The 27,886-nt window shown below is 48.8% G+C and overlaps 1 protein-coding gene across 5 annotated transcripts; it reads left to right on the top strand.

The window, feature by feature from the left end:
* On the top strand, positions 1 to 27,805 carry DCAF4 (DDB1 and CUL4 associated factor 4). 5 transcript variants are annotated; one of them, XM_029951456.1, is made up of 15 exons: positions 1 to 120; positions 507 to 632; positions 9,884 to 9,980; positions 12,101 to 12,204; positions 12,542 to 12,699; positions 13,419 to 13,501; positions 14,724 to 14,826; positions 17,082 to 17,225; positions 18,103 to 18,152; positions 21,858 to 21,937; positions 23,166 to 23,261; positions 23,363 to 23,460; positions 24,415 to 24,588; positions 24,902 to 25,016; positions 26,755 to 27,805. In XM_029951456.1, the coding sequence occupies exons 2-15, from the start codon at positions 626 to 628 to the stop codon at positions 26,946 to 26,948; spliced, it is 1,503 nt and encodes a 500-aa protein (XP_029807316.1). In that variant the 5' UTR covers positions 1 to 120; positions 507 to 625; the 3' UTR covers positions 26,949 to 27,805. The 5 variants fall into 5 exon arrangements, with proteins under 5 accessions (XP_029807316.1, XP_029807317.1, XP_029807318.1 ...); XM_029951457.1 differs by lacking the exon at positions 507 to 632 and having other exon boundaries at positions 26,755 to 26,948; XM_029951458.1 differs by lacking the exons at positions 1 to 120; positions 507 to 632 and adding an exon at positions 281 to 345 and having other exon boundaries at positions 26,755 to 26,948.
* Positions 27,806 to 27,886: the final 81 nt, after the last annotated feature.

Raw genomic sequence — 27,886 nt, 5'->3', positions numbered from 1 at the left:
GAAAACGGACGCTACTCACTGGCGGACGTTACACCTGGGTCTTTCCGGGTCCTTCCACGCGTAGCCCGTACTAGTGCTGGTTCTGGGCCTGAGAGAGAGCCGGAAAGGACACTCTAAGAAGTAAGTGTCTGCCGACGAGCGTGACCTTTGGCGTCGGTCCGGGGGGTCGCTGTTGCTCGTCTCACTGAACTCGGGGTGGATAGTGGGGATGGCCGGAGAAAGGGGCGGGGAGCAGCCGAGCACGTGGACCGCAGGCCTGACTGAGGGGTGGGGGGCTGGGGCCTGGGCGGGCGAGCCACGGTGGGCTGGCTTCGTGGGCGGGCGCAGCCGGGCTCGTCTTGTCTGGTAAGTTCTTCGGCCCTGAACGCAGGGGTGGGGGGTGGAGATGGGGGTGGGGGGCCCGAGTGTCGCTGCTCCGTGTCGGACTCTAAGGAGCACTTTTTAAAAGGCGAAAGATTTATGCGATCTGAAAAGAAACCAGAGTATTGAAGCAACGCTTTTTAAAGCCCTGTTACTGAAGGTGGCGCCCTGCACCTGCCAGTAGGCTGGACCGCGGACCCTTGGTGACGATTTCCCTGAAAGTTGAGATTGTGTCGAGAGCTAACGCACGCTGAGCGCTGCCGGAATGCTAGGTACTGCGCCAACTGCTTCCCAAGCAGTTCCCCCCGCCCCCACCAACCCTGTGGGGTGGGCAACCCTAACTTTGTCAGACGCAGGAAGAGGCCTGGTGAGGTTTCGCTCGCCCAGGTTGACTGCTGAACGAGGGGAACGGAGGAGCCCCAGGTTGAACCCAAGCTTTCCGAGCTAACCTCCTCCCGAGTGTCTGTTAGCGGGAGAGCCACCTTTTCCTGTTTTCGGGGTCATCTCACCCCGTCCCCGTTGACCTCGGAAACTCTGATACCTCCTTCCACCAGGTGGGCCTTGTGTCGTCTACACACCTTGTCTTGTGAATCAAACTGCAAGCAGTAAAGAAAAACCGGAACAACTTGCTGGAGGAAACAAGATTCCAAAATCCCTAAGTCTGGTTTTAAATAACAATGGAAATTAGAATTGAAGTGGTGTCCTGGGGGTGACCAAACCCAGGGGCCTGACCAGCAGGGGTGGAATTCCTTTTACAGCACTCAGTGCCTCCTGCTGGGTCAGATATTAAGCCGAAGCCTCAGTTTCCTCATTTGTAGAATAGTTAAAAAACCAACTTGCCAGGGTGGGTTTGGCCGGCTCCTAGTGGAGGCCATTTTATATTCGGCTTTACAAACTATTCAGTATTAGCATTTTCCACATTACAATCCAGTAGTTTCTATAATCCTAATTATTACCCTGTTAGAATTCTAGGATGCCTTTCAGTTTTAAATATCCTGATGCGTAGTAAATCTTTGTTTTTCAGATCTAATTCACCTTCCATAAAATCAGCCATTTGAAGGGTGCAGGTGGATGGTTTTGTATAGTTAGAAGGTCGTGCGACAATCCCCATGATCTTATTCCAGAACATTTTCATCACCCATCCCGTTGCGGCCCAGGTGCCTCGAAGGGCCTTGCTGGGCTCCAGGCCTGATGTTGAGGCCCAGCGGCCGGGGCCTCCCAACCTGAGGTGTCAGGTTGGGGAGATGGATCCTGTACCCCATGCTGAAGTTTAGCGCTGGTCTGGAGGGAGGAGAATCCTGCGGGTTCCCAGCGTGCAGGGAGAGTAGAGGCCCAGGGCCGAGCCCTGAGATCTCGCGTGGTTGCACCCAGGGCTGCGCCGGAGGCGTCTTGGGGTAGGAGGAGTGCCTGTTATCAGAAAACTAGGATGTTGCAACCATAGGCCTCTTGGCCACTCCTTTGGAGAGAACCGCGAGACTGTGAGACATAGCTGACCTCCGGGGGAGATCCTACCACTAGGCCTCTACAGAGACCCTAGATTTGAAGCAGGGCCCAAAAAACTCAGGAACTTGCCAAAGTTCTGGATTATCCACAAGTGGAGATTTAGACTTGGAGCCAAAGGAGGTGAACCTTCACGGCCACTGTAATGGCAAGGAAGTGGAGCAGCTAAGCAGACTTAGAAAGGACAAGTCCTCAAACGATCTGATGGGCATGTTGTTTCACGGGCAGAACCCAATTACAGACAGCTAGAGTGGATGATTTCCAAACAGCTTTCATCTGGAGAAAGCTCTTGGCAGTTCTGAAAACCAGAAAGTAAAGGATACCAAGACCATAGTTCAGTTTTATCACTGTTGAGTTCTGTTTCACAGCAAAGCGTTACAGGTATACACTGCTGCCTACCAAAGTACACCAAAGGTTGATGAGGAAGATTTATAGGTTTTTCAGAAGTTCTAGGTATCCATCAGATCACCCACCTGGTTGAGATAATGTGAGAATGTAACCCAGTGATCTGTCTCAGCCAGCATCTCAGGAAAGTAGGAGGGAAGCTATGGTTCACTGTGAGGCCAACTGCTCCATCCCTGGGCAAACCAAAAGCACACCTGCCATGTTAAACCTCAGTTTTGCCAACACTGTTGTGGAACTAACTCAGGTAAACTCATGACAAGAGAAGCCAGTAGTAAGAGACAATGTAAGGCTAAACCAAACAGACACCATGACAGGCTTTAAGTTTCCCCTCTGAACTAGAAGGCCTAAGTTTCAGTTTCCCCAAAACTATCAGGCAGTTACACATTGCCTAGAGCAGGAGAGACCACCTTGCGGTATCCAATCAGGAAAGGCCAGCTACCTCTCCCCACATTCCTTAAGGTGAGGCCTGCAGATAGGAACTTTAGATAGGACCCTGTTACCCAATGTTAAAGTTAACCCGTTAGTCGCCGAACAAGACCCTGGACTCGCCCTGTAATTGGTTAATTTCAAAACGACTCTAAATATTGTGATTGGGTCCCGCCAAAAGTAACGAACGCTCTAAACAAAATGTATGGTTAAAGTTGCTGCCAATGCTGTTATGCGATAATGATAGGATCACTGTACCTGTGTCACAATTTCTTGTAACTCCCCCTTCCCAAACCCCATATAAACCCTACTCAGCCCGTGTTCGGGGCTCTCAGCACGGATCCAGTGCGCTGGTGAAGTCTGTGAGCCCGAGTTTAGGCCCCGGCGAGCCTAAGCCCGTAATAATAAAGCCCTTTGCCTTTACATGCATGCCTCGATCTCCCTGATGGTCTCTGGCCGTTGAGGGTACTGCGGTTTGGGCATTACAACAAGGGTTTGGAAAAGAGAAGGGAGAGATTCTCTCCAGTGGCGGAGCCAGGGACGGTGGCAGGCTCCGGCCCTAACTGACTTCCCAGCCTGCAGTATGGGCATCTTAGTTTTGTAGGGAGAAGCTTAGAAGGGTGTGTGCCAAAGAACAGATAGGATGTGACCATAGACGGGGGGTCGGTATGTGTAAAGCAGGTGATCTCATGGGCCGGGGAGGGGATGTGTGGGATGTGATCTTCTCTGCATTCTGTTGCCAACAGAACTTTTCTGGCCTGGCAGTTGCAATGTTCTGGTCATTGAAAAAACATCTTCATCAATGCCTCAAGAAAGTATGATGAATAAAAACAGTAGGTTTCAGAGCAAGAGTCAGGTGGTCCTATCTCTGGTTTTAACTGTTGGGGTCTGTAGTCAAGCAAGGGTGCTGCTCACTGACAGCAGATTAAGAGTTTCTTTTCAGGGATTGCTGTCAGCCAAGTGTGTATTTGGAAGAGGACAGGTATCCACCTGTTGGCTATGAAAGGATCAACAAGCAGATGATCTGAAATGTTACAAAAGAAAATTAGTTTTCTTATACTTTTTTCCATTTTTATCTTAAAATGACTCCGAATCCAGGATTACAGTAGAACCCCTTATCTGGGAGGACCCATTCGAACACCCCCAGTGGATGCCTGAAACCATGGCTGGTACCAAAACCTGTACATACTACATTTTTCTGATACACACATACCTGTGCTATGTTAGGCACAGTGAAAGATGAACAACAACTAATGGTAAAGTAGAACAGTTACAACAGGGTACTGTGATCAAAGTTAGGTGCGCATGGTCTGTCTCAAAATTTCTTATTTTACTGTATTCACCTTTTTTGTGATGATGTGATGTAAAATGCCTGGGAGATGAGACAGCATTTAGGTGTTGTGACACAGTCATCTCCTGAGGATACAGCCAGAGGAAGAGCCTCTGCTTCTGGATCTGAAGATACTGAAACCCTGGAAAGTGAAACTGTGGGCCTGGGGGTCTGCTGTACTGAATTGTAAACTTTATACCAGCCTGCCATGTTAAGCCTCAGAATGAAATGCTACTGAAAATGGGAAAAATTAAAATAAGTTCGTGCTGACCTGTAAGGGAGGTTTTAAAAAAAATTGCATACCCCTAGTCATTTTAACCTCTTACCCTATGATATGGGGGGCGGGGTATCATTACCCTCCTTTTTTTTTTTTTTATTTTTTTAAGATTATGGATTTCAAAGTGTTTCATTTTATTGCACTGTTCCTAGTTGGGAGTGCTGTAGTAAGTAGATAACAGAAACCAAAAGATCTACCAATTCCATTTAGCTTCTTTTAGGTCAACTCCAGAAAAGGATCCTGTCTAGTTGTTCTGATTTAAAAAATTCTATCTCCTGAAATGTTAAGTAAAAAGACAAAATTTTCTTTTTTATTTTTTTATGTTTTTATTTATTTTTGAAAGAGAGAGAAAGACAGCGTGAGCAGGGGAGGGTCAGGGAGAGAGGGAGACACAAGAATATGAAGACAGGCTCCAGGCTCTGAGCTGTCAGCACAGAGCCCTACATGGGGCTCGAACCCATGAACCGTGAGATCATAACCTGAGCCAAAGCCGGACGCTTAACCAACTGAGCCACCCAGGTGCCCCCCAATTTTTTTTTAAACTTTTACCAAGACAGGAAGTCTCATCATTCAGTCTGTATATTTACCTTTCAATAAGTGTGTAATCGAACAGAAAAAGGAAATATGACCCCAGTGCATCAGTGTTTTCAAATGCACAGGCATAACTTTTAGTTTAAATAACAGTCACGTTCAACCTGATTCTGGTTTTAAAACAAAACTGCTGTCATACTAAAGTATTATATATGATACCATAGTTTTTAGTACCAAAGCTAGTAATTTGGTGGAATGTTTCCTACGAAAACATAAACAGGTACACATGGAACATCATAAATCATTTAAAAAAAATTTTTTTAGTGTTTATTTTGAGAGTGCTCTGCCAGTGCAGAGGTGAGCTTGGGGCTCAGTCCCGTGACCACGAAGTGATGACCTGAGCTGAAATCAAGAGTCAGTCACTTAATCGACTGAGCCACCAAGGCACCCATCATTGAAAATTCTATAAAAATTTTACTAAGCTACCACCTAGATAAAGGGTGTAACAGTGACTCTCATTCCTAAAAATATAAAACAGTGTAATCGGAGCCTTTATCAATTAACTTGGGATGACTGAGTAAAGCAGTTACTCCTAACAGAAAAATAGACTCCCCAAGAAGCTTCTTTTAAAAAGAACTTCGTGGGAGCGGAAATCTTTGTTTCCTCTCTGGATTCCCAGACCCTTTTTACAGCTGCCTGCCTTGGTGTTCTAGAGGCATCTTGTAATCTGTGTGTTCAAAACGAGACTCATCGTCTTCTCTCCCCCAAACTGCTCTTCTTCCTTTATCTTCGGTCTCCCAGGCCGGGATCCTACCAGTTAGTCACCTACTGGTCCCTCACTCCTCTGTCTCCACCACTCCCGTGAAGTTCACCTGAGTCTTTGTGAATTCAGTATCCTCTGTCCCAAGTGTCACTTCCATAGTCGGTGGGTTCATCTCTGGTTTGCTGCAGCGGTCCTTCACTTCCAGCGTATTCTCTCTGCTGCCTGTAAAGTGCCCTTTCCAACATGGACGCCTAGTCATAGAGCCCTCGGGGGCTGGCCTTGCCTGCCTTTCCAACCTCGTCCTCCAGCCCCTTGTACTTTAGGCTCTGATCATACCCAACTGCTTGCTGCAGGCCCCTCTCCTCACCGCCTTGCCTGACACTCCCAACTGCAACTCAGACAGTCTCTCTGATCTAGTCCTTCCTTCCACTCAGAGCAATGACTCTTTTTTGTTACACGTGGAGAGACCTGAGTCTTCACTTACGAGGCACTGCAGAAACCGGTTCATACATCTGTGTCTCTAGTGATCAAGTAGTGTCTTGAGAATGGAAACCACAATTTATTTATCTCTGCCTGCTCCCCAGGGCTCAGTGGGCTCTCTAAATCTGTGTTGAATAACAAGTGAAAATGCCTAAAGCAGAAAGGGGCTACCTGGGATTTTAAAGTAGCTGCAGGGTTGTTTTGTTTTTTAGTTCAGTGAACATTTACTGAACCAACTAGGTCAGGGGTGCTAGGAACAGAGGAAGGAACAAGGCAGGATCTTTGCTGAGAGAATTCACATCACGTCTAATATGAGATGGGAGTACAAAGTGCAATACAGAGCGATAAGGACAAACAATGCATAAATTGGATACTGAGAGTGAACTACATCGGCATTCGGGAAGACTCTCTCCCCACCCCTGAAATAGGCTTCTTCAAAGTACAAAAAGATCCCATTTCATCCTACTTTAATCCTTTATGTGTTCAGGCAACTTCTATTTGTTGTGACTTTTAAAAACAACTTTGGCTTGGGGTTGCCTGGGTGGCTCAGTCAGTTAAGCATCCAACTCCTGATTTCGGTTCAGGCCATGATCTCACAGTTTGTGGGATCGAGCCCAACGTCGGGTTTCATGCTGACAGTGCAGAGCCTGCTTGGGATTCTCACTCTTTCCCACTCTCTCTCAAAATAAATAGATAAGTAAACTTGAAAAAAAAAATAAAATTACTTTGGCTTGATGTTGCTTAATAGGTTGGTTGATGCTGTCAGCCTCTCGTTCTGTTGCAGTACCTGCACTTGTGTGAGTGATGGTTTAGAAATATTCCACACAGGGCACCTGTGTAGCTCAGTCGGTTAAGCCTCCAACTTCAGCTCAGGTCGGATCTCACGTTCGTGGGTTCAAGCCCCATGTCAGGCTCTGTGCTGACAGCTAGCTCAGAGCCTGGAGCCTGCTTGCAGTTCTGTGTCTCCTTCTCTCTCTGCCCCTCCCCCTCTCATGCTCTTGTCTCTCTCTGTATCAAAAATAAATAAAACATTAAAAAAAATATTCCACAATCGACGCTCACTAGTTATTTCATCATTTACTGTGTCCTACTCATTTTGTGTCCTTTTGAGGATAATGGTGCAGGTATGCCATGCTCCGCCTCCTGATCTGAAGCCTTTGACTTACATTACTGTGTTCCTCACTGGAGTCATGCATTATTTTGTAATTAAAACAAACTGGGGTCATATGTATAGAATGTGCAATCTAGAGAAATGTTTATCTTTGAGAGAGACAGAGCACGATCAGGGGAAGGGCAGAGAGAGAGAGGGAGACACAGAATCGGAAGTAGGCTCTAGACTCTGAGCTATCAGCATAGAGCCCAACTCGGGGCTTGAACTCAGGAACCACAAATTCATGACCTGAGCTGAAGTCGGACGCTTAACCAACTGAGCCACCCAGGCACCCCCTCAGTTTTTTTTTTAATGCTAGTCCTACCTATATCCCTTCCTCTGCACAGTGCCTCTTAGCCTGTAACTTAGTAAATACAACTTGATTCTCAAAGATTAAGAAAATTGATCCTTAGGGAGACCCAGGTGTGTAGTGTTCAGGAGCCACGAAAAAGGGTTGCTTAGGGAGATGAATAAAGTTGTTACACTGTGAACAGAGGTGAGGGTGGCGGTAGTGGTATTATTACTTACAGAGAAGGGAAATACAGGTAGGTAAAAGCAGAGGGGCAACTAGGGAGAGATCATGGGCCCTGAGCCTATTGAGTCTGCCGTTGCTGTGGAAGAAGTGGATGCTCAGGAGGGATGCTAGGGCTGGGAGACGAATCTGTGTTGGCAGGTGAGATGGTAGAAGTACGAAAAGAAGAGGATCTAGGACAGAACAGATGCAAACAGACATGAGAAAACCAGAAACGACTGAATTTGACAAGAGGAAAACCAAGAGAAAGATATTCCAGAAGCCAAAGAGTGACGCTTTGTGGCATCACATGTGGTAGGAGTGGGCTAAAAAGAGACCACTAGCTTTGTCAGGTGGGACCTCACAAGAGCATTTTAGCAGAAAGGCAAGGGAGGTGGCCTCAGGAGTGCCTGGGAAACAGGTGCGATGTGTGCACGTGGATCACGTGCTCAGAACATTCCTCTTCCTTTTGGGTCGGAGATGGAGCACATGCAAATGAAAAACCTGGCTGTGTTCATAAGCTGAGAGAGGACATGGGAAACCGATTGAACACGTGTGGGAACCGGCGTGTGCAGAGTCTGGGAAGGAGTGTGAGCAACAGCCAGCTGGGGCGGGGTTGCCAGGTGGAGGCACAAGGACACCTACTGCTCCAAGAGCAGAGAGAAGACCATTAGAAGTGTGAAAGCAGATGTTTGTGAAGGGAACGAAGAGAAGCTGGGGTGTCCTCCCTGTGAGGCAGGGAGCTATGCTAGCAAGGAAGGGTGGGAAGAATGTGAGGACGGAGAGAACACCTGCGTGGTCGGGAGTGACTCCAGCTAGGAAAATTAAAGTGGTTAATTCATGCTGTCCCAGCAGAGGATGAAGATAAAACGTTTATGATGGCTACGTCAGCACGGCTCCAGGCTTTGCTTCAGTCGTGCTCTGTTAGTTCAGGCACAGGACTGGAGAGAGTCCGGTGAAGTAATCGGGCTATGGGATGACTCAGTGGGGGAGGCAGACTGTGTCTGAAGCAAGCAAACTAAGGACTTTGTTACAGAATTCGTGGAATGTTTGGGTAAGTACTGGACCAGGAGTCCAGACTTGTGGTTCTCTGATGCTAACAGGCATTCCCCACTCAGAAGTAGAAGTTGGGAAATAGAGGCAAATAGATTTCTGGCCTATCCTTTGGCTGCATTCAGTCCTCGAAATGTTTTTGTAATTTTGTGATGGTATTTGAAAGTGGTTTTAAAGTGAACTCGGTATTAAATAAAGTGTATTCAGTAAGATGTCATCACTATCTCCCATGCGTTTGGGCGGAGTGGGGAGGGGGGAATCACCAGGTGTCGGAAAAGCATGAAACTCAGAGCAGCTGGTCCATGTACCACAGCTTGGGCTTTTTAATACCTCTTACTGTGATTCCCAGCGTTGAAGCCTGTGATTCAAGTGCTAGTTTCAGGCTATATAAGACTTGAAAAAGTCACTTGAAATATTATGGCCATATGTGTCATTAAGACATACTATTTTACACAATGCTTGTGCACACCTGTCCCTTTAGTGGCTAGCATACCTCAGGAAGCTAAAACCTTCATACAGCATGTGAGAAGTCCCACACACTGGCGTGTTGGCTCTGGTGAGAAGCCATGTTGGACCCACCTTTGGCCCAGCTCCGACCCTAAAGGAACTTATCACAGAAGCAAGTAGGTGCCTGGGTGGTCAGTCAGTTCGGCATCAACTCATGGTATCATCAGCTCAGGTCATGATCTCACGGTTCTGGTGCTGACAGTGCAGAGCCTGCTAGTGGTTCTCTCTCCCTCTCTGCCCTTTCCCTGCTTGCTCACGTACACACTCTCTGTTAGAAATAGATAAACATTTAAAAAAAAAAAAAGGGGGCCACCTGGGTGGCTTAGTCGGTTAAGCGTCCAACTGTGGCTCAGGTCATGATCTCACGGTTCGTGACTTCAAGCCCATGTCAGGCTCTGTGCTGACATCTCGGAGCCTGGAACCTGCTTCGGATTCTGTGTCCTCCTCTCTCTGTCCCTCCCCTGCTCACATACTTGTCTGTCTCTCTTTTTCTCTCAAAAATAAATATTAAAGAAGAATTTTTTTTATTTAAAAACAAAAGTACATACAGACATATTTGTATGTAAGCTTTCTTTTTTTTTCTCTTTTAGGAGTAGAAATGCATAAAAACAACGGGCAGAATAGAAGACATGTGAGAAGGAGCCGCCAGCAGAACCCTTGGTTTGGACAGCGCCATTCTGATGAGAGGCGAGTGCTGCTGCCGGGGCCTCCCCAGCACCGTGCAGCCGCGTCCCGTGCACGGGGGCCGCCAGGTTCTCCTCAAAACGCAGGGTGTGAGCTGGGGCCCACGTTCCCGGGGGTGCCCCTGCTGCAGGTCAGCCTGCCCGCCACCCACTGAATAGTGAGGAGATGCGGCCACACTCTTCTTTCTTCTCACAGTGACCATGACCTCCGTCCAGAGTGGTAGCCAGAGGCTTAGAAGTAGTCCTCAACAGATAGAGCTGGAGAGTCGTTTTTCTGTTTTGCAGACTTTTTCTCTCTCTCTCTCCCTTTTTTTCCAGCCAGTGAAAATAGCTTTCTGGAGACCTACTTTCATTAAGCCTAAATCCTTAGAAAGACTAAATATATATTTAAGAAACACAAAAAGGTGTAAAGAATAATACAGTGAACATTATGTACTTGCTACCCAGCTTCGTAAGTAAAACTTAGTCTATACTCAGTTGAAGTCCCCAGGATAAGACATACTCCATTCTCAACTTATTTTTCTTATGGCCAGAAGTCTGTTGGGCTGAGCTGTGCGGAGCGCCTTATCCTGGTGTGGGTGGGCATCTTGTTCGGGGACTGGACTGTGTGTCTTTCATGCAGAAGTCTTTCCACAGCCCCCTCCTCAGCAGAGGAGGCCTGCATGCCAATTGCAAAAGTCTGCCACACTTCAGACCTTCTTCTAACACAGAAGGTGTCTAGCCACAGGGTCAGAAGATGCCAGATAACAAGATGTTTCTCTAGAACACATTAACCTAAACAGTATTAAAACCATCAAAGTGCTGTGGAAAGAACAAGGGCTTTGGGATCAGGAGGTCTAGGTTTGACACTCTGCTTTTTCCTGTGTGAATCTGGGCAAGTTACTTCACTCTCAGTCACCCTTGTACGAGAAAGCCAATACTGACAAGGTTTGCAGCACTGTTGTGTAAAGCTTCTGATGGGCTTCCTGTCTCAGAGCAGGCCCTTCATATGTGGTGGGCCTCGTTAGGTGCAGGATAAAACCAGTGGCTCTGAGCCAGAGTCCCAGACTTGACCATACTGTAGAAAGATCAGGACAGTGCCCAATGTTTGTATGTTTTGCAAGGAGAGACACGGATATTTGGGGGCTCCAGGCCTTCCCCCAAGAGTACGGTGAGCAGCAAAATGTGATCTGTGCAAAAAGAGCACTTCTCTGCGTGGAAACATGCTGGGCACACCTTTTGGGCTCTGTGTAGACAGAATGGAGCAGCATTCTTTGGACCTGAAATGTAGACATTTGTCATGACGCTTAGTCTTTCCTCCTCTTGCTGCTGATCACAGATGAGCTGCCTCAGAAAGCTCCGGGCCATAGAGAGAGAGAGTAAATGGTTTTCTCTGAAACGGCGTAGTAAGAATTTACAGACAGAAGAGAAAGTTCTTTCATTCCTTCAACCTAGTTATTCAGTTTGTAGTCCTTTGAGGGATAGGGAGGAAGTTCTTGATTTTAAAGTGGATTTTGTTAGGATTCTATAGGTGTTTTGGTGTAACATTATATCCCTCAGCCTATAATTGCCACAGAAAGTGCTTGTAGCTTTGCACACAGCAAGTGTTTAAACTATGGCTCTGTCCCAGCATTAACTGAGCACATCACCTCTGTGCCCTGAACCCCCATCTCTCCATCTGTAAGGCTGTGCAGCCAAGTAAAATGTAAACTTTTATACTGCTGAATCCAATAAAGAATTAAATGAACCTGGCCTTGTAACTGCTTTTGAGCTGACAGATGAGCCTGGCTGGTAACATTCTCATTGGCAAAGATTTCTATTCCCCTTTTCATTTGGAAAATGTGGGGGGTGGGGGGGGAGACTCACAAAATGCTCACATGAGGAGACAAGGAAAGGGGATTACTGTGACCCACGTCCTGTTAAGGATGAGGAACCAAAACCTTGCCCTGAGTTGTATATTTGTAGTAGGTAACACTGCTCTCAGGGAAAAGAGAGAGGTCAGAGCTCCTCAAGTAGTCAGAAAGACGAGAGGGTTGGGGTGAAGGCCGTGGAACTGCCTTGACGGACCCTGGCAGGATCCCACAGTCCGAGGACGCCTGGGACTCCAGCTCTTCACTGCAAGTTACTGTGACTCTTTGTCAACAGGTGTAACGCAGTGGCACAGCAAAGCCCGCAGGATCGTGGCCGGGTCGACAATGATGAGGCCCCATCGACCTCATCTGGCACAGCTGGGAGTTCTTCCGTGCCAGGTGAGGCAGTCTGCTGGACGGTAGACTCCCTGTGTCCCTGCCTGTAGGAAAGATGAAACCTCCTCCTGCCTCATCATCTGGTCATGTCTGTTTTGGCTGCCCTTCTTAGCCATGTGTGTCTTCACTTGCATGTGGGTAAACTTCATGGGTGTCAATGCCCATTCCTGGCTTGGAGGAAATTCTGGAGCAAATTGAAACACTAAACATCCTGGCCGTGTCAGGAACGGGGATCCTGAGGCAAATGGCTCCCCCCAGGCAGGATCAGTCACTGGGTTCCTTCGTAGGTGGGTCAGTGCAGTGTTTAAGTTGAAGTGGATTTCATTTCTTTTGACTAAAGATCTGCCAGGGTATTACTTTGACCTGGAAAAGAAACGCTACTTCCGCTTGCTCCCTGGACATAACAACTGCAACCCCCTCACAAAGGAGAGCATCCGGCACAAGGAGATGGAAACCAAAAGGCTGCAGCTGCTGGAGGAGGAAGACAAGCAGAAAAAGGTGGGCTTCACACTCCTGGTGGCCATACTGTCCCCTCCACTCATGCCCAAATCCTTCCGTGGCTGATAGGAGGTGCCAAGTGGATGACTCCCTCTGTAACACTTAGCATGGTGCATTTGGGGGGATGTGGCATCAAACTTCCCCCATAGGAATCTGATGAAGTGAGTAAAAAGGCAAGAGACCTTCTCCCACCTCTCCCACCTCACCCCCCCCTTTTCTTATCTGCAAAGGACAATCACATATTGTCCTTCCCCAGAGGAATCTTGGGAAGTACCCTGATATGGCTTCAGTAACTGTATATTTAAAACAGAAAACTAAGGGATGTGGTTTGGATATGAGGGTTTCCTGCATCCCTTTTGGGAGTTACATGCCAGATATTCAGTGGTTTGTGGGGACCCCGGCATCACGAGGAGTCAAATGGAAAGCAGACCTGAGTGACCAGTGCCACTCTTGTGCTCAATAGTGGGTGGCTTCATCTCCCCAGGCATAAATTGATGGGGAGCTTGGATGTGGGCACCGAACCAACTTTCTACCTCATACATGCTTTCTCGTGATGAACTTTTCCTCTTGCCAAGAAGAGGAGACCACCAGATCTGTATGCATGTAGTTTCTGCCAACTTAGTACACTTGCTTTTTCATTACATCCTATCGAACTGAAAACATTCTCCATTATCCCATAACATAAAACTTCATTGAATCTTCTCTTTGTTTTAATTTAGAAAATAGCCAGGATGGGCTTCAATGCATCTTCATTGCTGCAAAAGAGCAAGCTGGGTTTTCTCAATGCCACCAGTTATTGCCGGTAAGACAATGCCTCATTGTTAAGTTTTCTTCATGAATGTTCTTTCCCTAGTTCTTCCCACGGTCGAAGAAGCCAGTCAGGATAGAGTACGTGACCACTCTGTGAGGGGTCTTCACAGCTGGGAGAGAGGGGCTCAGCTCACAGCCTGCCTTCTGCCGCTGGAACCAGCCCTGAGAGAGGCAGTCTCCCTTTAGGGCAAGGGAAGTGCCTCGTGCAGGAAGCCACAGAGAGAGAAGGGATCTAGGCAGAGAAACTGAGCAGAAATTTCTCAGGAAGTTTCCTCCGGGTTACTTGTAATCATTTTTAGTGTAATAGGAACTCCTATAGCTTCATTCCCATGAGCTTTCTGCTTCCTTCTCCCCTTCCAGGGAGCTGTCACCCAAAATAGAGCATTAAACAGGTGTGTGTGTCCTAAACTTTATATACTTGTGATGTCTGCTATAATTCTAACTAAATCCCTGTGATGAGCTAGGTTGATACTTCTCCAGTTTCCAGAAGAGACTGAGGCTCAAAGTTGAATGACTGGCTCCAGAAAAGCTAGAAAGAGTGGGATTGTCTGACGCCCAGCATCTGAGCTCCTAACCGCTACGTTCTGCTGCCTCCCTGCTGTGCACGGAACTCATGTTGTAAAGAAACAACATGAATTTGGGTGACTTACAGCGCTTCTCATGGAACATGGCCCCCTTCAGGGAAGGCCAGCCATGCAAGGGGTACCTGCCAGGGCAGGTAGGGCATGCCTCTCCAGATTTCCCACCTGAGAAGGAAAGGACTTAAAGGTCTGGTTAGAAACATCTCCGTTTACCTGAAACATGCTTTGTTCTTAGTAGGGTAGTGGCCATGATGTAGAGAGGGAAGGGCTCCATGCCTGCTTCTTACTAGCCGGGTGCTCTTCAGCCTGCTGTTTCTTTCATTTTTCAGGCACAGTCTTTTCATCTCAGGAAAGAGTTGTACTAGGTGATCCAAAGAAAATTGGTCTAGTTCAGCTTTCTTTGACCCTACGAATGGGCCACCAATTTCTTGGCCTTAGTTTTCCTAAGAGTTCTGCAGCTGAGGTTATTTGGGAGCCTGCTCAACTCCACTGCTGAGAATTACTTGGAAGGAGAGGTGGCTGACGAGGGGAGGCGGTCTCCAGGGTGTGGGCCAGGGCAGAGCCTCCGAGTCTGCCTTCACGGGTGTCTCGTTACGGCATCCATGCCCTCCCCGTCCCTCTTTCCCTCTGCAGTTTAGCTCATGAGCTGCGAGTGAGCTGCATGCAGAGGAAAAAGGTCCAGATTCAGAGCTCGGATCCCTCCGCTTTGGCAAGCGACCGATTTAACCTCATCCTGGTGAGTGGGAGGGAGCGCCCTGCGGGTGCCAGAGCTGTAGCTGCCACCCCCTGACGCTGCACGGCTTAACATTGGCTTTCATTGGGGCTAGCCATTGTGGCAGCCAGTGCCATGAGAGCAGGTGGTGTCCTCTTGGTTTTACGGTTCTAACCAATGTCTCTTGGCTACCCGCCAGCAGGCGCTGACCTTGCAGGGCAGGGCAGGCTGTGCTGACCATCCTCACCCCCGCTACAGCTCTTGTCATTTAATATGAGAGCCTGGGCCCACCACACATTGAGAACTGTCACAAAGTAATTTTCCTTCTGGTGTACTGTGTGCAAATTGAAAAGGTATACTGTGGACCAGGGGCTTCTAATCCTTTCTGTACTGGGCATTGTCTTCAGGTGGTCACACCTGAAGCACCAGTGCCCTTTAGTAGCAACTGTGTGGTCCTCCCTTGCTTGCTGGCTCTGACCTCAGTGGCGGGGGCCTATAGGTCTGTGCTCCTGGGCCTGCACGTCCAGCACACCTCTGTCATGTCCTTTATAGGGAGCAGAGCATCTTCTCTGCTTTAAGTTAGACCTGGGCTGGAAGCCAAGGTTAAGGTCAGAGACTCTTGAACCCAGGGTTCAGGGAAATGTTGGCAGAGGACTGAGAGTCCACTGCAAACAAAAGGAGCCACATCCCTGAGTTAGACTAGAAGGTTGAGGCCACAGGAGATCATGGCCTGCCCTGTAAGCCCTGTCCTTCCCAGAGGGCGAAGGAAGGTTGAGAATTCGAGAAGGACACAAAATGGAGAGCCTCAGCCTGGTGGTCTGCGGAAAGGACTAAAATCTGAAGCCACAGTGCTGACCCTTGAAGTCTTACCGGCGGGAGACCTCAACAGGGAGAGCCCTTCCGTAAGGGGTATGCCAGGACTCGTGTTCTCTCCTGGCTTTACTCTTCCGTGCATTTGGTGACACAGTTTGACCTGAATCACTGGAAAACTTTCTTGCAGTGCCTTCCTTTCAGGAGCTCCTTCCCTGGGGTTCTTCCGTAATACTGGCTGGGGATGCACGTGCTGCTTAGTATGGCCTGAGCCCTGGCCCTCCTTCATCTCACACAAGGCTAGCACTAGCACCCAGATCTTCCCAGTCACTCAGGGTTGGACATGACTGGCCTGCCTATGTGACCAGAGGATTAGAAAGGGAGCTTTGCCACCCAGAGATCAGTTTTTCAGATCTGATTCTAGTCACTGTCATGATTCTTCAGGAAACTGCTTTCCAAGTAAATTTGCAAAGTGACTACAGTTTCACCACCATCCAACCCCATGTTTCTGTGTATTATATTTAACTACATAAGGAAATTTTTTAATGTTTACTTATTTTTGAGAGTGAGACAGTGCAAGCAGGGGAGTGGCAAAGAGAGGGAAACATGGAATCTGAAGCAGTCTCCAGGTTCTGAACTGTCAGCACAGAGCCCAGTGCAGGGCTCAAACCCGCAAACTGTGAGATCATGAACTGAGTTGAAGTCAGACACTTAATCAACTGAGCCACCCAGGTCTGGACCCTTTAATTTTTTTTTTAGTGTTTATTTTTGATGAAGAGAGAGAGTGCAAGTTGGGGAGGGGCAGAGAGAGGGGGAGACATAGAATCTGAAGCAGGCTCCAGGCTCTGAGCTGTCAGCACAGAGCCTGACACGGGGCTCAAACTCATGAACTGTGGGATTGTGACCTGAGCCAAAGTCTGACACTTAACCGACTAAGCCACCCAGGTGCCCCTGCAGTATTTTCCATTGTAATTTTTTTCTTCAGTACAGTGGGCTTCTTTTTTGGGGGTACCTGGTTGGAGGGAAAAGTGTCCATGTATTGGGAATCCAATTTTGTGTCCTTCTTTTACCCCTTGACAGTTACAACTAGCATTTTCCACATTGTTTGGCTTTCATGATGGCTGCATGTCACTGTGTGGCTCATCTGGGTGGATGTACGGACTCTGCCAAACCCAGTTCTGAGAGGAGTCGCCGTACAGACCTCATGCTTCTTGACAGTGCCCCCTCATTGCCTTCCTCGCTGCTCCTGAACTGTGAGATCAGACACCTGTTAGCTTTGCCCGGTGACAGCTGGACTGGGCGGGGGCAAGTCATGTTCCCTCTGTGCTCCTTCCTTCCTCCCTTGTGGGTGGGAGCACTCAGCAGGTGCAGATGCACGGATCGTGGGATCCGAGATGGATGGCAGGTGGTCTCAGGCAGCTCACCTGGCTCAGGCTGGGAGGTCCCCAACAGTGTCTTTTCCCCTCCAGGCCGATTCCAACAGTGACCGGCTCTTCACAGTGAATGACGTCAAAGTCGGAGGCTCAAAGTATGGCATCATCAGCCTGCGTGGTCTGAAGACCCCCTCACTCAAGGTGCATATGCACGAAAACCTCTACTTCACCAACCGGAAGGTGCGTTGCCTTTCCCGTTAGCCTTGCGACCCCCTGTGCCATGGACGCAGAGGCCCTGCAGGAGCTGGCCCAGTTCAGAGGAGAGGAGCGAACCTGGGTGCCTCGTTTTACTTAGAGAAAACGGAGTTTTCAATCTTGAGAGCCTATACGGGAAGGAAAGGGCCTCAGGAGTTTATTATCTTAGAAGAGAAATAACTGTCAACAGTCCGGAAAAGGCATGAAACTTCTTTAGGCTCGAGAGGCTTCTTTAACTGCTTGTACAGACCTTCCCTCCAGTGAATCGAGTTGACCCAAAGGAACTCATGCCAAGCACAGAGTTCCTGGGCAGTGGGCTGTGGTAGCCTGTGTGGAGTCCTCAGGACATCAGTCACTCGGCCAAGCTGCGGCCTGCCCAGGGGTAACACAAATACAGTATACGTAAAGATGAGAGGCCACCTAAATACACTACAGCTCTGCTTGCTGTCTAGGGAGCACCCTTTAAACTGTACTGGGGTGATGGCTGCATGTGTAAGCAGCTGTGTGACATGAGCCACAACATGGATACGGGTTGAAAACGGTTTCTGAATGAAGTGAAATACAGTGTGCCTTTCAGAGTTGGGTTTTGTCCCTTGCTATTGCGGAGAATCCATCCCCAAACCATTGATTTATAAGATGTCTCACCATGAGGTCCATGCTGATAACAAAGGACAAAGCTCCTCTCAAGGCCCTACCTGGTGGAGCAGGAACCTCCCTGTTCTGACACTTGTTCCAGCCCCTCTAAAAGGAGTGAGGCCTGTAGAAGGAAGCCCCGTGTCTGTAGCCCTCCTGGTTATTCCATAGGCGAGCATTAGTCCGTTTCAAACCAGTCTTTCTGTCTTGCTGTGTGTTTCCTCACCAGGTGAACTCTGTGTGCTGGGCCTCGCTGAATCACTTGGATTCCCACATTCTGTATCTTTTGGCAGATGGAGAGGTTTGGTGGGCAGGCCGGGCCCTGGTGAGGAGTGTCTGCGGGGTTTGTGAGGTGGCATCTTGGTGGCCAGAGGTCTGCACCATTTTGTGTGCACATCTCACCCTTTAGGAAGGGGCGCTGCAGCTCGGTAGAGAATAGAGATTCCCATGGAGCCCAGAGAAGTAGTCGAGGTCCCAGGATGACATTGATGTCCCTATGTGCCAAATACTGTTAAGATTGTCAAAGGACAGTAAAGCCTTAGGCAGGAACCCCACACCCTCCTGAGGTGAAGGAGGAGGAACTCAGCCACAGTGGTTTGAGGGTGGGCTGGACACCTTGCAGGGGAAGACTGAGGGTGGACATCAGTAAAAGGGATTCCTTTGTCATTGGACACAGTATGCGGGCTCTGCGCTGGGGTCACTGCCAGAGACGGCCTTCTTGAGAACTCTCTTCCTGGTAGTCTCTGCCTCTGGCCTCTCCGAGAGTAATCGGGATTCTTCTAGGAGCTCAGGAACATGGTCTCAGGCTAGCTGGACCCTTCCTCTGGAGTCCCTGCGGGCTCTTGATGCACAAGACACCTGTCTGTCTTGTGCTCTTGAGAGTAATATTGTTTGAGCCAAAGCCACACATTCATAAGTCTTATTCTTGGTTCATTTCCATAATAAATGAGTTCTTGAAACTGTGACTGCTCATACCTAACACCTACTTCATGAGTTGTCAGAAGACTAATATTAGTTAATACCTATGAATGTGCTTCGCACAGTGCTTGTCACATCATGGGTCCTCAACAAATAATGCTTCCAAAAAAATTAGAACCTTTTGGGGTTTTTTAATTTATTCCATGGCACTCTTTTTCTTTTTCTTTTTTTTTAATGTTTGTTTATTTTTAGAGAGAGAGAGCATGAGGGAAGGGGCAGAGAAAGAGAGAATCCCAAGCAGGCTCTGTGCTGTTAGTGTAGAGCCAGATACAGGGCTCAGGTTCACAAACTGAGATCATGACCTGAGCTGAAATCAAGAGTCAGATGCTTAACTGACTGAACCACCCAGGCACCTATTTTTAAAACATTTTATTTTATTAAAAAAAAACATAGAGATTCTGGTTATAAGTTTTATATACGACAAGCACAACTTTGTGTATGTTCTATGAATTGAAAGTTTGCTGTGGCTTTCACTTGGTGGGATTCTGTGGGAGGATGAGGCCACCTATTACTTTGATCTTACAAGAGGACAGATGGGACCAAGTCTTAAAGGAGAGAAAACAAGAACCTTGTTCTCATTTCTGATCTTAAAACAGGATGACATTTCCCTGTGTTTCTCGCCTTATGCCAAGGAGAGGATAAAAATCTGTAGGATTGGGTTTAAAGATGTGGTCTGTGGTAGCTTCATCAGTCGCTTGCCCTCTGGTGGTCATTTCAGGTAATCTTTAAGCTGCTGTGCACCCGCCGCTTCTGCTGAAGGTCATGGAAATCTCTCCCTTTACAGAATGGCACCTTGTTTAGACCTGTCCTCTGCATTTTCCCCCCAAGAATGGAGGGAGGTTAGATTGAAGTTGTACTTACTGGGCTTCTCAATAACCTGTGGCCTACTAAAGGGTTACATCGAATACTGACCCCGTCAGTATTCTATTAAGGGTAACCCAGGTCCTTAATCCCTCCCCTCATCCTCAACCTCCAAACCCAGAAGCAAGAGGTTTCTTTAGGAAGGAATCAGGCTGCCCAGCTCCAGTGTTACCGTTTATAGCCGCAGCAGTCTCTGTACTGCTGTATTTAACACGGGCTTACCACCCAAGGCAGTACATTTAGACGATCAGGAATGTCGCTTGACTGCTTTGCAGATATTTACAGTTTTCACTGAGGTATGTGTTCATTCCTCCAAAATCTGTTGGGTTGATATGCAGTCCCTGTGCAAGGTGCTAGAGGCGGCAGCAGGTGCTCAGCACAGTGATGGCCGTGGGGCAGTTGAATGTAAGCGAGATGAAGGGATTGGGTGGCCTTCCTGGGGGCGATCCCACACAGAAAGAGGGACGGAGCTCCCAGCAGAAGGAAGAGGCAGGAGGGAGCTTGGCACATGGGACAGCAGTAAGTGGTCTCATATCTGAGGTCTCTGGCAAGGTGGGGCCCTTGTTGCTGGAATGTTCTGGAAAATTGTGGCCATGGAGGCATTTCTTAAAGAAGCAGTGTGGGCAAGAAGCTGCCAGTGGTGAGACCTCAGGCAGAGGGCTGCTGCAAGACCGAGGGCAGGGGAGAAGGTATGATGGATGAGCAGCAGTGGAGGGAGAGGCGCGAGTCCAAGAGGCTCAGGATCTAGGCCAGGGAATGGAGGTGGTAGGAGCAGGTCTGAGGACAGGATGCCGAGAGGGCAGTTGTGGGGGCCACGAAGGAGCGTGTCGTTGGAAAGTGTCGCATGGCCACAGGCAGGACTGGAAGGAGTTGATCAGAGTGAGAAACAGCCCATCGGAGATCTTGGGGAGAACACCCCACTGGAAGAGGAGTGCAGACCTGGGTTTCAGTGAGCCGAGGAGTGACAGGAGGGCAAGGAGGTGGGGACACACAAACTCCCGTTGGGAGAAGTCTGCCTGTGAAGGGGGATTTAAAAATCTGATAGTGCTCAGTTTGGCAGATGAGGGAAACTGCTTGTGTAAGAGAACCGATAAGACCCGTTAAGTTGAAACCCCTTCTGACCCCACATTTCCACACTAGGCTTAGACACTAGAGCCTGTTTGCAAACTGCAAGTCATGACCTCTGTGAGCCATTAAATCCATCTGTGAACAGCGTTGTTTTGTTGTTGTTGTTGTTGTTGTTTTAATGAAGCAGACTGGAAAATAATCAGCTCCATATTTAGTAAGGGTAAATATTTTCTAAAACTTCTGTTTCAGTTAGTTGTGTGAATATAGTGGATGGTAGCATAAAATGAAACTCCAAGTGTGGGTTCAAGAAAACACTGCCTTAAAGCAGGCTCCTGTGCCTGGAGCAGGACATGGGGACACAGCGGTGCGGTGGGGGGGGGATGCTCGCTCCGGCAGCAGAGCAGGAACCCCCAGAGCCGCTCAGGTGCCCACCAGCAGGACACGAGACCGGTGAACTGTATGTTCATCCACAGTGAACGTGAAAGAACCAGAGCTACAAGCTTCACTATAAGTGAACCTAGAAGACAGGATGGATAAGTTGTGGAAGATACTCTGAGGAAATAGAGCATGGTCCAGACCTCAGACCGGTTTAGAATGTGATTCTGGGTAGGAGAGAGGGAAGCATTGGACTGGGGAGAGGTCAGAGAGACTTCTAACTGTGATACTTTTTTCCTTTTAAAACATCTGAAATTGGGGCACCTGGGTAGCTCAGTCAGTTAGATGTCCAACTTTGGCTCGGGTCACGATCTCACGGTTTGTGAGTTCGAGCCCTGTGTTGGCCTCTGTGCTGACAGCTCAAGCTGGAGCCTCCTTTAGATTCTCTCTTTCTCTCTCTCTCTCTCTCTCTCTCTCTCTCTCTCTCTCTCTGCCCTTCCCCCATTTATTCTCTTGCTCGCTCACTCTCCCCCCCCCAAAAAAAAATAAACATTAAAAAACTTTTTTAAAAATCTGAAACTAAATCTAGAAAATGTAAGCATATTAAATCTGGTTCATGGCATCAGTTTCTTGAAGGGTACTCATGCCCATCCTCTTCCCAGAGGAGAGCCTTGTACTTGGATGTCCTTAACAGCTTTCCAGGCTGTGCCTCATGGGAATTGCAGAGACTCCAGGCTGTGCCACCCTGCTCCCCGCGTCGCTGTTTGTCAGTAGTCACCCAGGTACCGGGGCCTTTTCCTGTGGATAAGGAAGTGCTCCGAAGAAGGTCTTGGTTCCTGCCTCCCAGGAGCTGTGGTTACAACAGCAGTGTAGACGCCCATGGTGAAGGCTTGGACAGGAGGGGTGGGGACCACAGGGTGGGTGGGGACAGCCTACAGAAGCACCAGTAGGAGGATTCTGTAACCTGGACCCAGGGTTTGTACTAGAAGCTTGTGCATCCTTACACACTCCTCCGTTGGGGTCACCTCAGCCAGAACAATTAGAAGTGTATGTATGTAAGGAATCCGAGTATTTACTTGGGCCGCCCGCACAGACCTCGCAGAGAAGCATGGCAGGTGCCGCTGGGGATCCCTGCATTCTGTGCGCCCGAAGGCAGTTGGACTTCTCCTTCCTGGCCCCGTTCTGGATGTTAAGTGTTCAGTCTTTCAGAGAATTAGGATCAGTTAGACAAGGGTCAGACCTCCAAGAGTGCAGGGCTTCAGGCAGATCAGGCATGGGCCCCAGCTCTGCCCCTTACCAGTTGGAACAGATTGCATGACTTCTGTGAAGAGAACCCCTGCCCCAGCGGGTGACAGGGAGGGTAGAGGTGACCACACACACAGCCCGCCTGCCGTCCCACCATACGTGGCAGGAGCGTGTTATCCCCAGCTCTACCGATGAGACAAGTGAGGCAAAGAGGTTCAGAATTTGCCTCACAGAATGAATCTGTGGTGTCATAAGTCAGGATAGTGGTTCTCTTTAGGGAAGAGTGCGAAGGTCGTAATTGGGAGGGTTATCAGGGTACTGGAATGTTCTGCGTTTTAACCTAGATGGTGATATAGCTGTACTTTGTGATAACTCATTAAACTATGTACTTGAGATTTGTTGTCAATTTAAAAAGCTTATTTTATAAATGTTTTCCTTGAGATCACACATCTAATAGTGATAGGGATTGAAACCCTCTTATAAAAACACCACGCTGCTGCTCTGATGGCAGTTAGTTCTGACGCTCCTGCTGGGAAGTCAGGAGAGATTCACATTCTCAGAATGACCACTTTTGAGCCAGGTACCCCAGTGGAGGGTCTCTTTGTTGCCGCCACAAAACCCAGAATGGGGTCAAGGTATAGATTCCTCTGGGGAACCTCCAGGAATGACCGCTCCGATCGAGTGGTCACTTGAGCTGGCAGCATAGAGAGGAGATCTCCATCCCTCAAGGGCAGCCACCCTTTAAGGTCACTGTTGTGTCAACAGGAGACCGGCCCGGCATGCTGTGCAGTTTCCGGATCCCTGGCGCCTGGTCCTGTGCGTGGTCCCTGAACATCCAGGCGAATAACTGCTTCAGCACAGGTGAGCCAGGGCTCCCGGCGTGAGGAACTTCACAGACTTCAAACCCCTTGTCCAGACTGTGAGTGATCCTTGTCTCTCTGCCCCGTCCCTGTCTCTTTCAGGCTTGTCTCGGCGAGTCCTAGTGACCAACGTGGTGACAGGACACCGACAGTCATTTGGGACCAACAGCGATGTCTTGGCCCAGCAGTTTGCTCTCATGGTTGGTTGGATTGGGAAGGGGGGTGGGGGTATAAAGTTTCCCAAGAGTGTAAATTTTGATGGACTGAAATTGGATTCTTCTGTGTGGTATCTGGTTGTCCCTCTTTTTCAGGGGAAAAAGGGTATCAGAAAGGATTAACGGTTTACTTGGTGATTTATATCTGCCCTGGAGGAGAGTTGGCTGATTCAGAAAGGCCTGGCTAACCTGGCTTTTTTGGGGGATTTTTTTGTTTGTGTGCAGAAAGGTGCTTTAAAAGCATGGGGACAGGACCCACGGGCCAGAAGCTGCCTAAACTGGCTTTAAACAACTTCCAATTTAAATGAACTGTTAGCACTTCTTCAGTACTTGGATTAACCCATCAGGACAAGTAAACTTTTTCAATGTATAAATTAAATCCCGATTCACAACACTAAATAGCCTCATACATAGCTTTCAAATTTTTTATAAATTTAACAAAATTCTAGTCAGTCCTACATTTCAGAGACTTCCCCCATTAAAAATGCCATCTTTCTTTAAAAGCATGGAGGAGTGTGCAAACTGCCAGCCTGCCGTCAGCAGTAAGTGCAGAAGTGTTCAGGTTTCGTCAGCTACCCGCCCTGTCTGGGACCCCACGACCTCCCTGGATCCCATCGCCCCTACTCCATGTTCCCACCCGCCCTTCTCACAGAGGACCTTCCTTGGAGATAAGGCGCCATCACCCGGGCTTCACAGAATGAGCCCTCAGGGTCCAGTGCAGCCAGTGGGGAGGACACTGGGCGACAGATGGGGTCCAGTTCTCTTACCCTTTCCTCAGGAACCCTTCCAGCTACACTGAGGCTCCAATCCCCACCAAGCCTTTGATCACACCTCTGACCCAGGGGCTTTGAGGGGGGTGTGAGGTAGGCGTTCTGTTCTGGAAGGTGCACCCCTCCCAGCCTTAGACGAGGAGGTACCAACCAGTCCCTCTTTCCACAGGCTCCTTTGCTGTTTAATGGCTGTCGTTCTGGAGAGATCTTTGCCATTGATCTGCGTTGTCGCAATCAGGGCAAGGGCTGGAAGACTACACGCCTGTTCCATGACTCAGCAGTGACTTCTGTGCAGATCCTCCAAGAAGAGCAAAGCCTGATGGCATCCGACATGGCGGGAAAGGTAGGGTAGCACTGACTCAGGCCACTGAGACGTCTGGCTCAGAGTTCTGCCGGATGAAGGGCTCTTTAGAAGAGACCCTCATGTAAGACAGTAGCAAGGGAAGGGCAGCTGGGGACCAGGTGAGTTGTGGGCTGTGCAGAGCTGGCAGTCCAGCCTTATCTAGACAGACGTGAAACTGGTTTTGGTGCTTTTGATATTAAGATTTCCTAACCTGAAGAGGTGTTTGGACACCACCTTGCCGCCCCTGGCTTCCATGCCTGTGTTCACTAGTGTGCCTGCCAGACTCTCTGATGGCCCCTTGTGCTGTCCACAGATCAAGCTGTGGGACCTGAGGACCACTAAGTGTGTAAGGCAGTACGAAGGTCACGTGAACGAGTATGCCTACCTGCCCCTGCACGTGCACGAGGAAGAAGGCATTGTGGTCGCAGGTACTGGGAAGGGGAGGAACTCTGTCCTGTCAGGTGAAGTGGCAGAGGGGGAAACTACTCCAAATCAGAACTGAATACATGGGACTGTGGACTCTCGGGGCCAAGGGGACCAGATGGGACACAGAGTAGGACATTAGTAAGCAGCAGTTAAACATCCGCCAGTTGGACAGCCCTCTGTCCCTGCATCAGGGGGAGAACATCACCTCAGTAACAGGCAGGTTAGGTGCAATAAAGTCTAGCGGCTTGGGTGACCTGGGTGTTCACCTGGTCAGCGTTGAGTGTGACCCTTACCCCATCCTGTTGAAAAGCTTGCACTCCCTGTTCTTGAGCTCACTTTCCAGCAGAGGATGCGGAGAAAAATTAAGGTCATTGTTACAGATCTGGTTCCTGGTTCCCTAACACAGTCCATGGGAACCTGTAGTCTGCGGGGTGGGAGCAGAGATGTCTGGCCGCCAAACTCCTTTGAAAGGAGCTACAGGTTGATCACAGGTTTTGCGGTTTCTGGGCTACAGAATAGTCTGTCAGCATGAAAGTTCAGTGATTTGACAAATTAAATAGTAAGCCCTTGACATAAGGAATATGTTCTTGGTCTTGACAAGCCCTCACTTTGCAAATAGGCCTACAGCATGTACTTGTTTCCCGTGGTAAGAAGCATCATTTGGTCAGGATTTTCTCAGGCTTATTTACTACTCTCGCCACCAGCAGCAGTTCGCTTCCTGCTTAAGCCTGGTTTCCGTAAGTTTTCATCTAAGAGCTTCTGTGTTCTGGATAATAGAAAAGAGAGGAGCCCGGTTAAGAGGCAGACCTGAGTAGTGGGCTAGTTGCAGTAATCAGTGAACTACGCGGCCTAAATCCATCCACAGCCAAGGGAGCGCACGCTGTCGGCTGGCCAGAGGCCAGAAGCATAAATGTCACCTCCGGGAAACCCTGAGGTCTGCCCTCCTGTCCTCGGAAGATCTCCAGTAGCGCACTGGCCTGCCGCAGCCAGTGGTCATTAAGCACCACATCCCTCACACTCGGAGCCCTAAAGACCTACGTGGTCTGACCAGCTGGGCCATTAAACCCGAAGCAGCACGGGGCACCTGGGGGGCTCAGTCGGTTGAACATCCAACTCTTGGTTTCGGCTCAGGTCATGAATTCACGGTCTCGTGAGTTTGAGCCCCACATCCATGCTGCCAGTGAGGGGCCCACTTGGGATCCTCTGTTCTTCTCTCTCTACCCCTCCCCTACTCATGCTGTCTCTCTCAAAATAACCTTTAAAAAAGTTTTTTTTAATGTTTAAAAAAATTTTTTAAACCAGAAAAAGCTCTGGGGAGAGTTGTCACCTCGTTTGTCCCCAAGATATATTGAAGTGAAAAGATCTCCCTGGCTATTATTTCACACAAAGGAAATCAGTTGTATGTCATCTAGACCAGAGGGGCTGGGCCCATGAACAGCCCCTGACCAGAGCAGCAGAGCCACCCGTTACCAAGATGCCCAGCGCGCCATCTGAGGTGTCACACAGCCAACGCGTCATCACTTTGAATTCCTGCAACTGGCTGTGCTTCGAGAGCACAAGGAGACCTGGAACTTTGATTTTCATGAAATACATATTAGCCGCAGAAATAATTTCCATTTGTGTTTGTTTTGGCTCCCATGGAGTTGTTGAGCCTCAGGAATTGTGAGAAGCCACCTGCTCATGGAATTAAGTTCTCCCGTGCATTCCCTCCCTGACCTGCTGTGTGTCTTCCCTCCTTAGTGGGCCAGGACTGCTACACGAGAATCTGGAGCTTCCATGACGCCTGCCTGCTAAGAACCATACCTTCCCCGCACCCCACCTCCAAGTCTGACATCCCCAGCGTGGCGTTCTCTTCTCGGCTCGGGGGCTCCCGGGGGGCCCCAGGGTTGCTCATGGCCGTCCAGCAGGACCTTTACTGTTTCTCCTACAACTAATTCCACAGGGTGTCGCCTGAGGGATGTGGATCTGCCTGAAGGAAGTGAGGAGCAGCCGTGCTTCTGCCACACTTCCTGTTTCCAGTGAGGGCATTTAAAATAGATGCTTGGTGTACACAGAGCCTACCCATGTGGCTGCTGGGAAGAAGGTGCTATGTTTTAAGTGGAGACATTCAGTAAAGTTATTTCAGTTAAGTTGTGAGCTCAGAGAGCTCAAAAGTCCTTTTCATAAAAGGTACTTGTTTCTTGCTGAATTCCTTAGTATAATCTGTGCCCCACTCACCCCCCACCCCCAAACAAAAACTTTGCTAAGGGCTGCAGATTGGCAGTAACTAAAGTTTTCTTTCACCAAAAGCCCTTTCAAGAAACCTAAGGAGACTGGATGAGGATTAGATGAGGCTATTGGTGTTGTCAGCGCCTGGGTCCCGGACAGGTGTGCACGCGGCCTGGAGAAAGCTGGGAAGAAGGGGAAGTGGGGAGTCCTTTCTCTGAGTCTCTAGAGAAAGATTGAAGTCTGGATTGGGAAGTGGGCATTAAAAAGCCTTTTGAGACTAGTTCAACATCAGTAACAGATCTGATTCCCCTATTACCATTCATAGGCATTGAGAGGAAAAATGGATCTTTCTAGATGCTAGCAGGCCCTACCTAGCATGCTTTTGTTGAGGCACCTTCCAGAATGTCAGGTACAACAGCTCCTGTTCCTGTTAACGGTGATTTGAATGTCAGCTTTAAAGGCCCCATCTTAAAGAAAACTGGCTTTCGTTTTTTGTAATCCAGGAGAAGCAGTTTGTGAGATATTTATCCGAAGTTTTCAAGAGCCTGTCTTTCTACTGAACAATAAACTAGGAAGAACGATGCGTGGTGTGTCGCTTCTGTCAGCAGTTGAGATCATGATGCGAGCCCGCTGCAGGGATGTCTGCTCCGGTCTTGGATGAGGA

The sequence above is a fragment of the Suricata suricatta genome, chromosome 9, assembly GCF_006229205.1.
Source record: "Suricata suricatta isolate VVHF042 chromosome 9, meerkat_22Aug2017_6uvM2_HiC, whole genome shotgun sequence".
In the NCBI taxonomy this organism is placed as follows: domain Eukaryota; kingdom Metazoa; phylum Chordata; class Mammalia; order Carnivora; family Herpestidae; genus Suricata; species Suricata suricatta.
Note: the sequence above shows the minus strand (reverse complement) of the source record. Positions and strands in the feature narration are given on the sequence as shown.

Coding starts and splice junctions, on each gene's coding strand:
- DCAF4 (XM_029951456.1), top strand. Junction 17,226..18,102: donor TCTACTTCACCAACCGGAAG/GTGCGTTGCCTT, acceptor TTTCCTCACCAG/GTGAACTCTGTGTGCTGGGC. Junction 21,938..23,165: donor GTTTGTCAGTAGTCACCCAG/GTACCGGGGCCT, acceptor TTGTGTCAACAG/GAGACCGGCCCGGCATGCTG.